Source organism: Leuciscus leuciscus (genome assembly GCF_965113295.1).
Source record: "Leuciscus leuciscus genome assembly, chromosome: 3".
NCBI classification, from domain to species: Eukaryota; Metazoa; Chordata; class Actinopteri; order Cypriniformes; family Leuciscidae; genus Leuciscus; species Leuciscus leuciscus.
Genome location: NC_138727.1, coordinates 2452167 through 2467976, shown reverse-complemented (window position 1 = coordinate 2467976; position 15810 = coordinate 2452167). Strand labels below are relative to the sequence as shown.

The window sequence follows — 15810 nt, the reverse complement described above, 5'->3', positions numbered from 1 at the left end:
TTTCTGAAGTCTAATAATTCTCACAATGATACACAGGTACACATAATCAGTTTGTTGTTAATGTTCAACGTTTCTGTTTTTACAGTTCATTTTTATGATTTCATTTAATAATTAGCTTTCACAAACCCAATCTGGTGTAACGTAATGTTTAATGCACTTCTATATGTTGATAATAACATTTTTTTTTTTACAATTTTTTTTTTTATATCAATATGGTGCACAACAATTCTTTAAATCTATGTATCAAATAAGTTGGGTGTCAAAGTAATCAAAAAGTAGTCAGAATACATTACCAAATATTTGTAATTCAATAGATTACGTTACTATCTGCAATTTGTTATCAGCAATTATTGACTACATTTTGTAAGCATTAATCTACTCAGCACTGGTGCTCATCTCACAGTGTACATGTCTAATAGTTGTTGTGTTTGTGTGCTTAAGTGGCTTTGATTCTGTTAATGGACAGTCAGTAACTAAATCGTTCTCTCTCATCTCCGTTGTGTGTGTGTGTGTGTGTGTGTGTGTGTGTGTGTGTGTGTGTGTGTGTGTCCAGGCCACCGACAGAAGCCGGATGAAGCGGTAAAGCCCGGCGCGTTAGCTTTCTCTGAGCAGTTGAGGCGAAGTGCCATGCGCTGCAGTCCACACCATGGCCCCGCCCCCCGCCCCGCCCTGACCACGCCCCCTTTCAGCAGCCCCGCCCACAGCCAGATCCCCGGTGAGTTACACCTGTACCTGTACCTGACGCGCATCTCTGCATCAGTGTTGGGGTAACTCATTACTAGTAACTTTAAGGTTTAAGGTATACTTTATTGTCCCAGAGGGAAATTTGTATTGGGCTCAAAAAAATCACATAAAACAAATAGTAAAAAGACAAAATAACACAATACAAAAAAAAAAAAAAAAAAAAAGTGTAATTTAATATCTTAATGGCCGAAGGAATAAACGAGTTCTTAAACCGGTTTAATCTGCAACGTGGCTTTCTTAATCTCCTACCCGATGGCAACATTTCAACTTGAGTTATGTAATCAGATTACTTTACAAGTAACTTGAAAAGTAATGCATTACTTTAAAAAAATTACAACAATATATCTGACTTACTTTTTCAAATAATTAACAAGTTTGTTTTCACATGTATTGACTGACAGCTCTCCTGTACCCATGTTGTGCAGAGGCTTGTGTGTGTGTGTGTGTGTGTGTGTGTGTGTGTGTGTGTGTGTGTGTGTGTGTGTGTGTGTGTGTGTGTGTGTGTGTGTGTGTGTGTGTGTGTGTGTGTGAACATGATGGTTATTGTAGTTCTAGACTAAAACTAAAAGTGCATTTAATCATCTCTCTTGCACAAAAAAATTAATAATTCAATATTCCTCAAAATGAATAAAATCAGTGAAATGCAGAATCAGAATACTATGCAAAGCTCCAATAACTAAATTTGATAAATAAACCATACATTTTTATGCATTTAATCTCACTTCATTGACCAATGTACTTGCTATTGACCTTCGATGATCAAGTTAAACCATAAACAAAAATGACTATTTTTATTTTATTTAATTTTTTTAATATATTTAGTTTTATTGTGATCCGGAATGGCTGAAGGGTTTGTTTGAGGTGCGCTCTCTACTGTACACGCGTGTGTGAACATGCATTTCCTTCAGCCTGAGGATTATTATTTCACTTTTGGTGTGAAAGGGTCTTTACATTTGCCCAAAAATATTACTTTTTTGTTTAAAAAAAACAAAACAAGCCCATCCCAGGTGGACAAAAAGTTACGCGAAAGTACCGTAATGCATTACTTTTCTAAAAAAGTAACTAAGTTACACAATTAGTAAGTGAGTTACGCAATATTGTAATGCATTATTTTTCAAAGTAACTTTCCCCAACACGAGGGTAGTGTCAATTCCAGTCAATTCTGTCCTATTATATTCCATATTCTATATTCTATATTCTACTCCCCATTCGAGTCGTTAGTAATGTCACAGTCATCGATTTTCTATTTGATTGTTTTCTGCTGTTCAGTTTTCATTCCTCTATTCCAGGGACTTTTGTAGGGACTATTCCCAAACTTTTTTAGGTTTCTGGTTAAACAGCACAAATCAATAATAAAAGAAGCTGAGCACATTTGATTTGCAATATTTTACAAAAGTCCCCCTGAGAACATATTTGCATGTTCACAGTTTTTCTGATGTCAGTTAATGGTCACATGACCAGTTTAACAAATATAGACTTTGTTTGTATATATATATATAGGAACATTTTATAAAATGAGTCAGAATTTGCCTCTCTTGTTTTGTGCTTTTGCATTAGTGTACTAGTTCAGCGATAGTGAAAGGAAACACAAGTGTTTGAGTGTGTGTGAGTATGTGTGTGTGTGTCAGTGTGAGTGTGAGTATGTGTGAGTGTGTGTGTGAGTGTGAGTGTGGACTAGTTCAGCGATAGTGAAAGGAAACACAAGTGTTTGAGTGTGTGTGTGTGTGTGTGTGTGTGTGTGTGTGTGTGTGTGTGTGTGTGTGTGTGTGTGTGTGTGTGTGTGTGTGTGTGTGTGTGTGTGTGTGTGTGTGTGTGTGTGTGTGTGTGTGTGTGTGTGTGTGTGTGTGTGTGTGTGTGTTTGCGCCGCACGTTGTTATTGGTTCTGCTTGTTCCTGGCAGGTGACGGGGGGAAGTTGGGACACATCACACATCATCGGACGTTCAGACATAACAAATACAGCGAACAAGGCCTCCTTTGATTGGAGCTTAGACAAGCATGCCAGAGCGTGCCACACACACACACACACACACACACACACACACACACAGTGGAAGCAACGTTTAAGCCCCAATAACAATCAGCAAAAGCCTTGTGGGGGCCACAAATGTTTCTTCGCTCTTTCATCGTTTCTTTTGTCTCATGCTACAGAGAAGCCAGATGTACATATTGGCTCTTTTACTGTACGGAGGAATGTTCAAATTACACGTTTGCTTCGATTAAAGCAGCGCAGTGACATCTCACACAGACTGGAGCATTACTGCATGTGCACTATTCCTGCAGATGCATGCTATTGGAGTGTGGCGAAGCATATTCGTTTATTAAATATTTCCGGTAATTTGATTACGCTCTCGGTTATGAATAAGCGGCGTTCACACAGGATGTGTTTTTTGCATTGAAACGCCCAACAGATTTCCACAGAAAATGAATGTTTGATGAAAGAAGTCCCTTGTTCTCATCAAGGCTGCATTTAGTTCATCAAAAGTACAGTAAAAATAGTGAAATATTATTACAATTTAACACAGCTGTTTTCTATGTGAATATATAGAAACGTGTAATTTATATCATGTGATCAAAGCTGAATTTTCAGCATCATTACTCCAGTCTTCAGTGTCACATGATCCTTCATGAAATCATTCTAATATGATGATTTGATGCTCAGGAAACATTTATTATCATTATCAATGTTGAAAACAGTCGTTCTGATACATGTTTTAAGCATTTTTTTGTCACACAAATGATATGATAATACTCTTTTGTATCATTATAAATGTTTTTACTGTCACCTTTGATGAATTGAATGCATCCGTGCTGAACTGAAGTATTAATTTTAAGCCATCTTCTGAGAAATGATCTGACGACAGCTCTAAGTTTGGCACTTCTGCTTTTCATGCGCTGTTTAAAACATTTCCCAATCTGAAAACACTGAGATCCTCTTAGTTTCTCTTCCCCTTCATGGGTGCAGATGGGAGAAAGGTGTGTGTGTGTGTGTGTGTGTGAGAGAACGACTGAAAGACGAGCACCTTGCGTATGTAACGAGGAGGAAGTAGAATGCAGAAAAGAGGAAGTGAGACGTGTTTGACAGGAAACAGGCTTGTGTGAAAATCCCTCAACCAAATCTGGTGCTGTTTGATTTTATTCAAGTCGGTTAAAATAAGCAGGCAAAACCAAAATGATTTTCTTAATCACCGAAGTCATTTAAGCCTCTGGTGCTCTTTGCTTAATTTTTTTTTTTACTTCATCAGAATAGTATGAAACTTGGTAAAGGTTTTGGCACTTGCTGTGTGAACACACACACACACACACACACACACACACACACACACACACACACATCATGGACATGATTCGGACAGGTTAAACGGTCCTGAAAAAGATAGTCACATTTGTGTCGCTCGCGGTCAAAAATGAATGGGAGCTTAATTTCATCTAGTGGACGCGTTTGGTACTGCGTCCAAACACAATCAAAAACTCATTTTTTGAGATATCAGACTCGGATTTGGAGCACAACTTGCTTAGATTTATGGCTTTGATTTCTTAAAACGTGTTTTTGTACATACAACATAAAATTCTGTAACTTTTTATTTATTTAACAATTTTTTATTGAATTTCTATTAAACCATGTAGCATTTTCTGGCATATTATGGCTGTGTTTTACAGATATTAATCAATATGAAAGATACCCCAACCATCCCAGTTTGTCCCTTTAAATCCAGATCTTCCCAAGAATGATTGTCCATTGAAGTGCTTGTCCAACAAAGGATTGCAGAAGGAGCAAATACAACACAGCATAACGTTACACAATAAGTGATTACCAGTACAGTAAAGGAATGAGTGGAAGAAATAAGAGGGGAATAAAAAAAATTATAATAATCAAAATAAGATATCTAAATAAGTAAGACCAGTCAAATACCTAAAAATAAAAGAGTGCTGCCGCTTCACTCTGATGATAACAATTCTGTAACTTTTTTTAAAGGGGAGGTATAATGCCCTTTTCACAAGATGTAAAATAAGTCTCTGATGTCCCCAGAGTGTGTGTGTGAAGTTTTAGCTCAAAATACCCCACAGATATTTTTATATCGCATGTTAAAATCGTCACTTTTTGAGGGTGAGCAAAAACACACCGTTTTGTGTCTGTCCCTTTAAATGCAAATGAGCTGCTGCTCCCGGCACAGGGGGCGGAGCTTCAAGAGCTTGTGTCCTTTTACCTCACACACACATGCATTGAAAATTTCAAACACTTTTAGCCTTTAATGTTCAAACTGGATTCAGACAATGATGGAGAGACTCAAGAAGAAGTGACAACATGTAGAAGCAACAGGACATTTCTGAATGGTTATTTGATGAATTTATGAAGCTGATGTGTAGTTATCTTCTAGTCACTGATTAGCATATTCTGTCATGATAATCTATAAATAGTGTTCAGGGGGCGGGGTTTATGTAAATTCTAGGGTTTGTGATGTCACTAACCCGGGAGGAATGTGGTGTAGTCTCTATCAGCCGTTTGTTGTAGTTCTTAAAAAGTGATTTCTTTAAAAGCAAATATCTCCCTTTGCTCTGAACTTTGAGTGTTGTAACTTTGCAGATGTTGTTTATGATCAAACAGCAACATTACACACTAACTAAAGTTAGAAAAGTCAAATCATTATCAACCACCCCTTTAAGTAAATTTTTTCTAAACTTTTTTCACTTCAGTAATAATCTGCCAAGTGTCGTCTTTAAAAGGAGATCAAACTTCAGTCTGTGCTTTAAAGCAGTCGAGATTTACCACAGTTTAAGATGGAAATTAAATCAGGTCTACGCTCAAAAAGTGAATAAATGGATTATAAATACAGCGAAAATATAATGTAGGACCATAAAACCCCTAAAAATACAAAATATTAAATAAAAAACATTATCAGACTAAAATATACAGTCAAACCAAAAATTATTCCGACACCAGATATAATTTTTTTTTTTTTTTTTACTAGTGTGTGCAGGACACTATAGTTCATTCATAAGTGAGGAGAGCAAAATAAAGTAAACTGTGACATATTATACCCAATAATTCTTCATACAGAGACTACCAGTGACATTTACATATGATTGGGACACTTTGACCTGATCATGTTTTGCTGAAGTGTTTTGTCTTTAATTGCTAATGCTCTTTTTACACACAGACTGAACAACATGAAGCATTGCTTGGTGATTGGTTGAGCTAAACTGGTATTATCTAACTGTGTAGTTACATTTAACAGCTGACAGATATTCAACATAATTCATGTGTGAGACAGTCTAACAGAAGGACGGACAAAACCAGTCAAATATCAACTGAGTTCATAACTCTGAGTTCTTTATCACCATTTTCTAAACTATAGTGAGTAATCTGAGATAATGTGAGAAGTGTTGAAAGTGTCTGAATAAGTGTTGGTTTGACTAGTGCATTCCTTTCACTGAAATATATTTTCTTGTGGTAATGTTTGTCCGCCACGTGAAAAGCACCCGAGGGTTATGAGAGATCTCCAGCGTTTGTCATCAGACGTTCTCGAGCTCTGGATGAGAGACTGACTCAGAGAAACTAAATGTTCCCGTTGCATTGATCTGGATGAGTGAGCGATGAAAGGAGTGAAGCGGACCGGGTGTCGGGGGACAGAAAGTTTCCCGCTTCCCTCTGATCCGCCGGCCAGGAATAGAGCGGGATTACGGCCAGCGGAAACCGTTATTAAGTCATTCAAGAGCTCTCGTTCTTTCTCTCTCCTTCTTCGCTACTTCTCTTTTCATACCCGTGGAAATAAGAAGCAGCTGGACCCGATGTGTGTGTGTGTGTTTGTGTGTGTGTTTGTGTACGTGTGTGTGTGTGTGTGTGTGTGTGTGTGTGTGTGTGTGTGTGTGTGTGTGTGTGTGTGTGTGTGTGTGTGTGTGTGTGTTTGTTTGTGTGTGTGTGTGTGTGTGTGTGTGTGTGTGTGTGTGTGTGCGTGTGCGTGTGTCTGTGTATGTGTTTGTGTGTGTGCGTGTCTGTGTGTGTGTGTGTCCCACAAACCCCCCCCCCCCCGATTTGAGGAAGCTTGTGTTTGCATTTGTTTGCGGAGGCTTCTAACTTTTGCTCAGATTAGGGAAGTTTGAACAGAAATCTATTAGTAGTGTAACGTGTGCGGCTGAACACTGTGAAAAAAAGAAAACAAAGAAAAAGCTTCTAAAAAAAAAAACCTGTGAGAAAAAAAAAAAATTCGAACAAAAAAGTTGCTGCTTTAAATTTTAAAGTTCACTCAACTTGGAAGTTAAAGTCATTTAAACTTGAATTACATTAAACTGACTTAAAATTATGAGTGGAATCTTTTAAGTATAATTTGTAAAAAAAAAAAAAAAAAATGTTAAAAACATATGTTGTCATAACTTATTGATAATGTAAATTTTTTACAGTCGATTGTCTCTAAAATCCCTAAAAGGCTGACATGAAACACCTCACAGTCGTATCGCATGTCCTTTGATTGCTCCCAGTAGTTTTCCGATAGTCGGTGAGTTTTGGGAGCTGGACGATCTACATTCTCATGACTGAGACTTTGTTAACAACAAATTTCTCTCCGGCAAATCGAACCTTGGAGAATTTTATTTTCAGGAAAAGCACTTTTTTAAAGACACGTTTCCGTTCTACAGTCGGACTCGGGAACACTTTCCCCAATCAGCTCCTGGGAAATTATTATTCTGTCATTATTTACCCGCCCATCCTGTGTGCTGTTCACTCTCCAGATTCCAGAGTTTAGCAGAATGTCTCCGCTGATCCCAACACAGTTTAATACTCAATCCTGCAGGATAGATCTCCAGAGGAACATGTTTCAGTGTATGATCATGAGGTTTGAGAGATGTGTTTGTCTGTGAGGGTGTGTGTGTGTGTGTGTGTGTGTGTGTGTGTGTGTGTGTGTGTGTGTGTGTGTGTGTGTGTGTGTGTGTGTGTGTGTGTGTGTGTGTGTGTGTGTGTGTCTGTGTGTGTGTTAGGGATGTCCCGATACCACTTTTTGCAGAACGAGTCCGATACCGATACTGTAATTTTTGGTACTCGCCGATACCGATACCGTAACCGATACCTGAATTTTCACTGCATTTGTAATTTTTAAATGTATTAGTAGATAAACCAAAAGATTATAAATCATATTAGTTGGCTTAATTTGTTCATCAAATATATATATTTCTTTCAGTTATTTTCATGCTTAATTAAGCCTGCTAAAATGCATTGTATGAGCTTCTGTAAGCCTACTGTCACTGTTCATTCTATTGCTCTATCATATTTTATCTTTCATTTAATAGCACAGCACATATTTAGAGCTGCTTCAGCAGGGCTCAGTGCTGAGGACTGGGTCAGCGGTTCAAATGTTTGTCAAAACCAGTGAAATATCAATTATTTAATCCAATTTTGATACTACAACAAAAACTAGCAGCCTAATTAATGTGAATTTAAAACAAGTAAGCAGTCAGTAACAAAATAAAAACAAACAATCGAATTACAAATAGGACAAATATATACAATATAGAACAAAGAAAGGCTACAAATGAAATAAACAGTGTTTTTAGAGTTTTTCGGGTATCTAACAGTACAGAAATTTGAATAAAGTAATCAAATGTGAAAAAAGCATATTCATTACTGTATGAATTATATATAGATGGATATTTTCTAAAGTTGAAAAGGGTAGCCTATTTAGTCAAGAGCAGTGAGTATTTATTTCTCCTTTGTTTGATTAGCATTAAAACACAGAAGCAGGTTTATCAAACTGCTGCCCCTTTAAGACCGAACGCACAGACCGCACTTGAACATGCTACGTTCATTTGAGATATAACCGACTTTGTTTACTATAGGATACTCACCAAGACGGGCGTTATTACATTGTGTGTGAATTCGTCCGTACAAGCGCAAGACGTGAAAGACAATTTAATTCAGTATTCGCGCTGAGACGCTGGTTCGTTTGTGGGGCGCGCGCTTCGGATGTTTGCGTTCATGAAACTTCTTAACCTGCACACGTCCTGTAATAACGTAGGGAACCACTCGTTATACTTCAGTCAGGTAACAGTTCATGTTTTACTTTACTTAGGCTACATATACGATTTAGTTTTCATCCAAATAACATGTGCTGAGTGAACGATCAGCAATCAAGAGCATTCAACAGAAGTGCGCTCGCTCTCTCGCTCTCTCTCTGTCTCTCTCTCTCGTCAGTTAACGTTAATAATAAGCTAAAGCTACATGCCTCGTTTAATTTCGTTGCCATTGACATCCGACTGAACAAACTTTCCACTGATGTCTCGTCTGTTTAAACTAAGGCATGTGCTCGACCAGCTCGCGCGTCTATTCCTCAGTTCACCTCGACAAAGCACTCGCGGCGGCCAATTTCGTTTCGCAAAATGGACGTGGTATCGGTGCGTGGTATCGGCGAATTTTTATGAGTACGAGTATTTGAGGACAGTATCGGCCCGATCCCCGATGTGTGTGTGTGTGTGTGTGTGTGTGTGTGTGTGATGGGTAGGTTTAGGGGTCTAGTGTAAGTATAGTTTGTACATTATAAAAACCATTATGTCTATGTAAAGTCCCGGTAAAACATGGAAACCCAACATTGTGTGTGTGTGTGTGTGTGTGTGCGTGTGTGCATGTGTGCGCGCGTGTGTGTGTGTGTGTGTGTGTGTGTGTGTGATTGAGTCCCTCTCGCACCGGATGCCCGAATCCGCCTCCAGCCCCTTAGCCATGTGTGACTCCAGATCAGGAGCTCACACACTCTCTCTCTCTCTCTCTCTCACTCACACACACTTCTGGGGGTTCTGGCAGCGGGCCGCGCTCTGGCTGCACTTGAAACGGGCCACACACTCTTTGGCCGCGGTGCATAATTTGCTTCCTCTCTGATGGCTCTCCCTCCTCTTCTGTCTGGAAGACTGCAGGCCATCGGTTTATTAGACCAGAGAGAGAGGGAAGGAGAGAGAGAGAGACACACACACACACACACACACACACACACACACACACACACACACACACACACACACACACACACACACACACAGACTCATACTGAGAGAATGTCTTCTCCACCTCCTGCTCCTCTCACTCCATTATACAGTGTCCTCGTGTTTGTCTTCAAGAGGTGGACGATTGTTGTTGTACAGGTTTAAAAAAAAGAAGAAAAAAAAAGCAGGATGCAATTAAATTGATCAAAAGTGACAGAAAATAACTTTATAATGTTGCAAAAGATTCTATTTCAAATAAATGCTGTTCTTTTGAACTTTGAACTTTCATATTATCATCTGATATCATCACTGTACCATGATACTGTTTTGTGAGTTTAGTGTATCAAGATGTATTAATGACGGGAAGACTTGTGTGTGTGTGTGTGTGTGTGTGTGTGTGTGTGTGTGTGTGTGTGTGTGTGTGTGTGTGTGTGTGTGTTTGTGCAGGTGTGTGTTTATGTCTGTGTTCTTCTTAGTAGCCATTAATAACATTTATATGCTTTTGTGAGTGTGTTTCTTGGATTTGGTCGTGAAATGGAGCCGTCATAACATCATTTATTGATTATAAATGTTTGTTTTTAGATTCGAGGCAGATGCAAACGTCTCCGTCCTGGTCGTACGAGCAGTCGTACCCGTACCTCGGCCCGATCTCCACCCCGGCGGTTCACCCGACGACTCCCATCTCACCCAGCCGCAACGCCATACACTGTGAGTATTACCAGAAATATAGATTATGGCTGTTCATTTGTGAACCTGTTGATTCAATGCCTCATAAAGAGAGTCATTTACTTCATTCCTGCATGAATCAAATTAATGACTCGATGACTCACTCGTTAAGACGTGTACTGCCACCTACTGGCCCATTAGTTTCTTATTTACAGTGTCACTTCATATAAACTTTTTTTTATTTCTTTTTTAAATCATATTTTGGGGATAGTTTGCTCAAAAATGACAATTCTGTCACTTTCTCACCCTCATGTAGTTTCAAACCTGTATGATTATTATTATATATTTTTTCAATTTGCGGAACATAAAATAAGATATTTTGGTAACACTTTACTTGAAGGGGTGTGTATAAGACACATGTCGAGAATATGAAGGAGGTTTTATGCATGATCATAACAACTGTCATTAAGTGTCATTCGCTTAATTATGACATTTCTTATGCAAATATGACATTGTTTGAGATGTCTTTGTTATGACAACTTGACATAAACCAATATATCATAACCTGTCTTAAATATGTCATAAACATGACATAGTAGATTAATCAAATTTAAGAAACTGCTTAGCTTTATGGGTTAACATTACATTATATTACTGACCACTTTTTTCTTCCAGTGGTACAAATTGAACGCGTCATTAAAATGTCATATAAGTGTTAATACTCTGTCAAATAATTGTATAACAGTGTCATGAATATTTTTATTGACCTCAACTACAGTGATACGAATTGAATTTGTCATTAAAATGTCATTAAGTGTTAATACTGTCAAATGATTTTAGAACTAATACTGGAAAACTGGGGGGAAAATTGGTCAGAAATATATTAATGATAGTTATAATGGCCTCATGATGACAGCCGATGTCCAAACCAAACACATGACAGTTTAATGTAATGTTAACCCGTAAAGCTAAGTCGTTTATTAAGTTTGATGATTAATCTGCTATGTCATATTTATGACAGGTTATAATGTATTGGTTTGTCAAGTTGTCATAACAAAGACATCTCAAACAATGTCATATTTGCATAAGAAATGTCATAATTGAGCGAATGACACTTAATGACAGTTGTTATAAACATGCATACAACCTCCTTCATATTCATGACATGTGTCTTATGCACAGCCCTTCCAGTAAAGTGTTACCGACATTTTGAAGAAATATTAGTAACCAAACTGGTTTGGTCTGTAAATATTGTCTAAATGCCAATTCAGAGGCAGCTTCTGAAAAATAATAATAAAAGTTTATGTGTGATAAATGCCATGTTGAATCAAATACAATATTTCTTTCTAAATCTACTTTTTGTAATGTCTATTTGATGCTTGAAGTTCCTCCTGAGAAAAGACCGCAGTAATCTCAGATCATAGAGCTTCAGATCTCAATAATGTCTCTAACTGTGATCAAAAGTCACAGATATTAATATATAAACGCAAACATTTTTCATCAAATGATCAGGGGCCTCATTTATAACCGTTAAAGTTGTGATTTATAAAAACACCTGCACGCAAACTCTGAGCCGTGCGATGAAGGAAACCACTTTAAATCCTCATTATGAGTCCTAATCATAAATACAGTGCATGTTCACCATAACAGTTTAAATAGATAAAAGACTGATTTAAACTCTGTTTTACATCTGATACACACATTTAGATTAAATATGCCATTTTCATTAACGGAGTTAAGCACTTAAAATACATGAAATCATAACCGAGAAGTTACAAAAAAAATTATATTCTAATAAATAGAAATATTTGTAGTGGATGCAATGCTTTTGAATACTTTTCCTGAGGTATGCTGTGTTTTAATGTTTTAATACAGCGAGGATTGCTGAGCGCATGATAACAGCAGAACTCATGGTATTTGTGTGCAAATAATGATCAATAATGCACTATGGGCCCTATTTTAACGATCTGAAACGCAAGTATCAAGCGCGAAACGTAAGTAACTTTGTGGGTGGGTCTCGGGCGCTGTTGCTATTATACTGGCGGGATAAATGACTCTTGCGCCCGACGCAAATCTAAAATGTGTTGGTGTGAAGTAGCTTCATTACTCATAGGTGTGGTTTGGGCGTAACGTGAAATAAACCAATCAGAGCGACATCTCACATTCCCTTTAAGAGCAGGCGCGCTTGTTCCATGGCGGCTTGCTATTATAACGGCGGATAACAGGCGTACGCCAGGAGCGGTTCACAGCCGAGGAGACAGACGTTCTCGTCAGGGCCGTAAAACACAGAGAAGTGACATTGGGGATGGAGAAACACACCCAAATTAGCTTTGGTTAAACAGGTGTATGATAATTTGGGTAAATGTGTAAGCTAGGTTTATGCCTATTTTTCACATCTTCATGGACACCACAATGATTTCCCTCATGTGGTAATATTTTTCCTTGAAATTATGTATGGTTTCCAAAAATGGTAACTGCTGCGTCTGTGTAGAGTAGAGAAGCAAAGTGTATGAACGTTGTGCACACGCTACATTATGGCCTAGCAAGCGCCCTTAAAATAGCATCTGAATAACGCGCCACTGACTTTAGACTAGGTTTCTCCTGGTCAGTGGCGGATTTGTTTTCTGAAACTGCAAAATAGCACCAGGGAACGTTTGCGCTGGAACACGCCTCCTCTTTTCGCTGAACCGCCCCCGGGAGCGCAATTTCATTCCCAAGTTTACCGACGTGTGTCTGTGGAGGGAAAAGTCCGCTGTGCGTCGGGTGCAAAATAGGAATGATACATGCATCGCTGTACAAAGTCAATTGCGCTGGGTGCAAGATAGGGCCAAATATCTGTTTCCATTAAAAATATAAAGCTATTAAAAATACTATTTGGCCGGTGGAAAAGACTGAGAAAGGCGTTCTCTGAAATGTATTTTATACTATTTGATTTCAAAACAAGGAAAGGATCGGCTACTAAATGATTTTCAGCAATGTAACGTGACGCACATCCGTATCTCATATTTTCCTAATGTCTTGTACCGTTAAACATGGCATCACGTGGATGAATATGCATATGCAAATGATATGCAGATGAGGATATGCATAGTAAAACTAGACTCCATATATGGTTATTTCGGGGTGGAGACGCATGTGCGCACAATCTTCCGCTGACTGGGATTTATAAAGGGAATTTGTGAGAGACCACATTCACTACTGGATGCCAACTAGCGACTCATTGGTGTGTGTGTCATAGCATCAGTCTGAGCACATGTCTTGTTTTCCTGCAGGTCCCGATCTGACGGCGTTCACTGATCCTCGTGTCGGCCTGGACCGATCCTTCCCCTCGCTCCCCTCTCTACCGGACGGGCGTTTCTCGGACCCGCGCGTGCCTTACCCGACCGGGCCGTTCACCTACACCCCCACCCCCGTCACCAACGCCATCGGCATCAGCATGTCGGCAATGACGAGCCCCGCGGGACGCTACCACACGTACCTCCCGCCGGCGTATCCCGCGGGCTCCTCGCAGGCTCAGGCGGGACCGTTCCAGGCCGGCTCGTCCCCGTATCACCTGTACTACAGCAGCGCCGCGGGATCCTACCAGTTCTCCATGATGCCGGGAGGAGAGCGTTCGCCACCGCGGATCTTACCGCCGTGCACCAACGCCTCCACAGGCTCCGCCCTCCTGCACCCATCGCTGCCCAATCAGAGCGAAGGCGTGGTCGAGGCCGAGGGAAGCCACAGTAGTTCGCCAACTAGCATGTCGGTCGAAGCCGTCTGGAGGCCGTATTGACATGTGACAAAAGATCTTTAGATGTTACTCTGAGGGGTTCGACAGATATTCGACATGTACAGATGAGTAAAGCTCTTCACCAGCATGTCGGTCTGGAGGCCGTATTGACGCTTGAAGGACAGTCGGTTTGACCAATAGGACGCGGGCAGCTGAACGAGGGGGTTTCTGATTGGAACATTTGACTCAAAGGACGGATTTTATCACAGCACAGCATGAGACTCGCTTGTTTGTTTGTTTGTTTGTTTTTAAAAGTGGATAGTTTGTATTATTATTATTATTATTATTATTAAAATTATTGTTGTTGTTATTATTATTATTACTGTTGTTCGTCTCATCATCACTGTACGTTTATCAAACTGCCTCTGTGTTTCATGTCGAAGAAAACCTCACCATATTACGCCGGAAACACACTCTACGCAAGCATTTAAATGCATATCGCTAAAGAATAACAAGAAGAAAAGAAATAGATTGCAAAACTAATTTGCATAAAAAAAATGTATATACCATAAATAAAAATAAATAAAAATATTGTACTGTAATGATAAATTATGTTTGCTTTTTGACAATAATTAAATAATTAAATATTTAAATAAATATGGGTTAGGTTAACAGACACTTAATAAAAATATTATCATCTGATGCTCAGCATTCCATTCAGGAACTGATGTAAACATGCAGAATAACTTTGCATAGACATAATGCCATATGCATGATGACATAAAATATTCATAATGCATTTTATGTTTTGTACTGGTTGCTTATTCACTGTAAAAAAATAAAAATAAAAAATGCTGCCTTAAATTTTTAAGTACAATCAACTTAAAAAAAAACTGACTTAAAAAAAATTAGTTAAAATTTTTAATTGCTTAACTTATTAACTTATAAAAACTTGTCATAACTCATTGATCATATCATTTTTTACAGTGTTTTATTTCTGCTTTTTGACAATAATAATTAAATATTGAAGAAATTCAAATATTGGTTCAGACACTAGATATAAAATAATATCAGCAAACAATTAGAATGAAAATTGCTCTGTTTTCTTTAAACGCCACCGTAACTGTAGTTGATCTGTCGATTCACACTATCATCCATTGCATTGCATTCTGACACATTTCCGAACGCAATGATGCATGAAGCTGATCTCGTGTGTCTGGAAGCGTTTGCATTCACAGACTTTGCGTAGAGTGTGTTTCGGGTCTTAAGTTGATCCGTTCGTGACTGGATTGATTCAACTGGCTGAACTGGTCATCTAATAACCCAGAAAGTTTCCCTCTCCGTCTCCGAGGAGGAACAGAAACACGCCTCTTCTAAGAGTTTAAACAGACTTCTGACTCTTCACATCTCCAGGTTTTACGAGACTTCTCCCGGTCACTGCCTTTCACGGTCGTTCTCTCCGCAAGACTTGCAGCGCATCACGGCCTCTCGTGTGAGGCTCTGGCTGTCGGCTGGATGGAAGATGGAAGAATCACAACATGATTTCTTGTGTAAATAGATTGTAAATGACTTCAGCGGTTTGACACACGACACGGTTCTCGACTTCCACCATTGTGAAACATGCAAAACCTTCTGGAATGCAGCTTATTTTTTTTTTTCTTTTTGTCCCTTTTCAACATTTCTTTTGGAGAATATATGACTTTGTTGTGAAGAAACTGCTTATTTCTTA

At 38.8% G+C, this 15810-nt stretch overlaps 1 protein-coding gene and 1 long non-coding RNA gene across 5 annotated transcripts in view; one reads left to right on the top strand and one right to left on the bottom strand.

The window, feature by feature from the left end:
• The window catches only part of LOC309494589, a 40509-nt gene extending 35278 nt beyond the window's left edge, over positions 1-5231 (bottom strand). Inside the window, exon 1 of the long non-coding RNA XR_014204389.1 lies at positions 5126-5231. This is a non-coding gene — a long non-coding RNA (uncharacterized lncRNA). The remainder of the gene's footprint in view (positions 1-5125) is intronic.
• Positions 1-15810, top strand: part of runx1 (RUNX family transcription factor 1) — a 62764-nt gene extending 46954 nt beyond the window's left edge. For 3 of the 4 annotated variants that reach the window (XM_082163836.1, XM_082163837.1, XM_082163839.1), the window contains 3 exons: positions 554-715; positions 10286-10411; positions 13642-15810. In XM_082163836.1, coding sequence (XP_082019962.1) covers positions 554-715; positions 10286-10411; positions 13642-14144 — 791 coding nt within the window. In that variant the 3' untranslated portion in view covers positions 14145-15810. The remainder of the gene's footprint in view (positions 1-553; positions 716-10285; positions 10412-13641) is intronic. The other variant, XM_082163838.1, reaches the window with a different exon arrangement.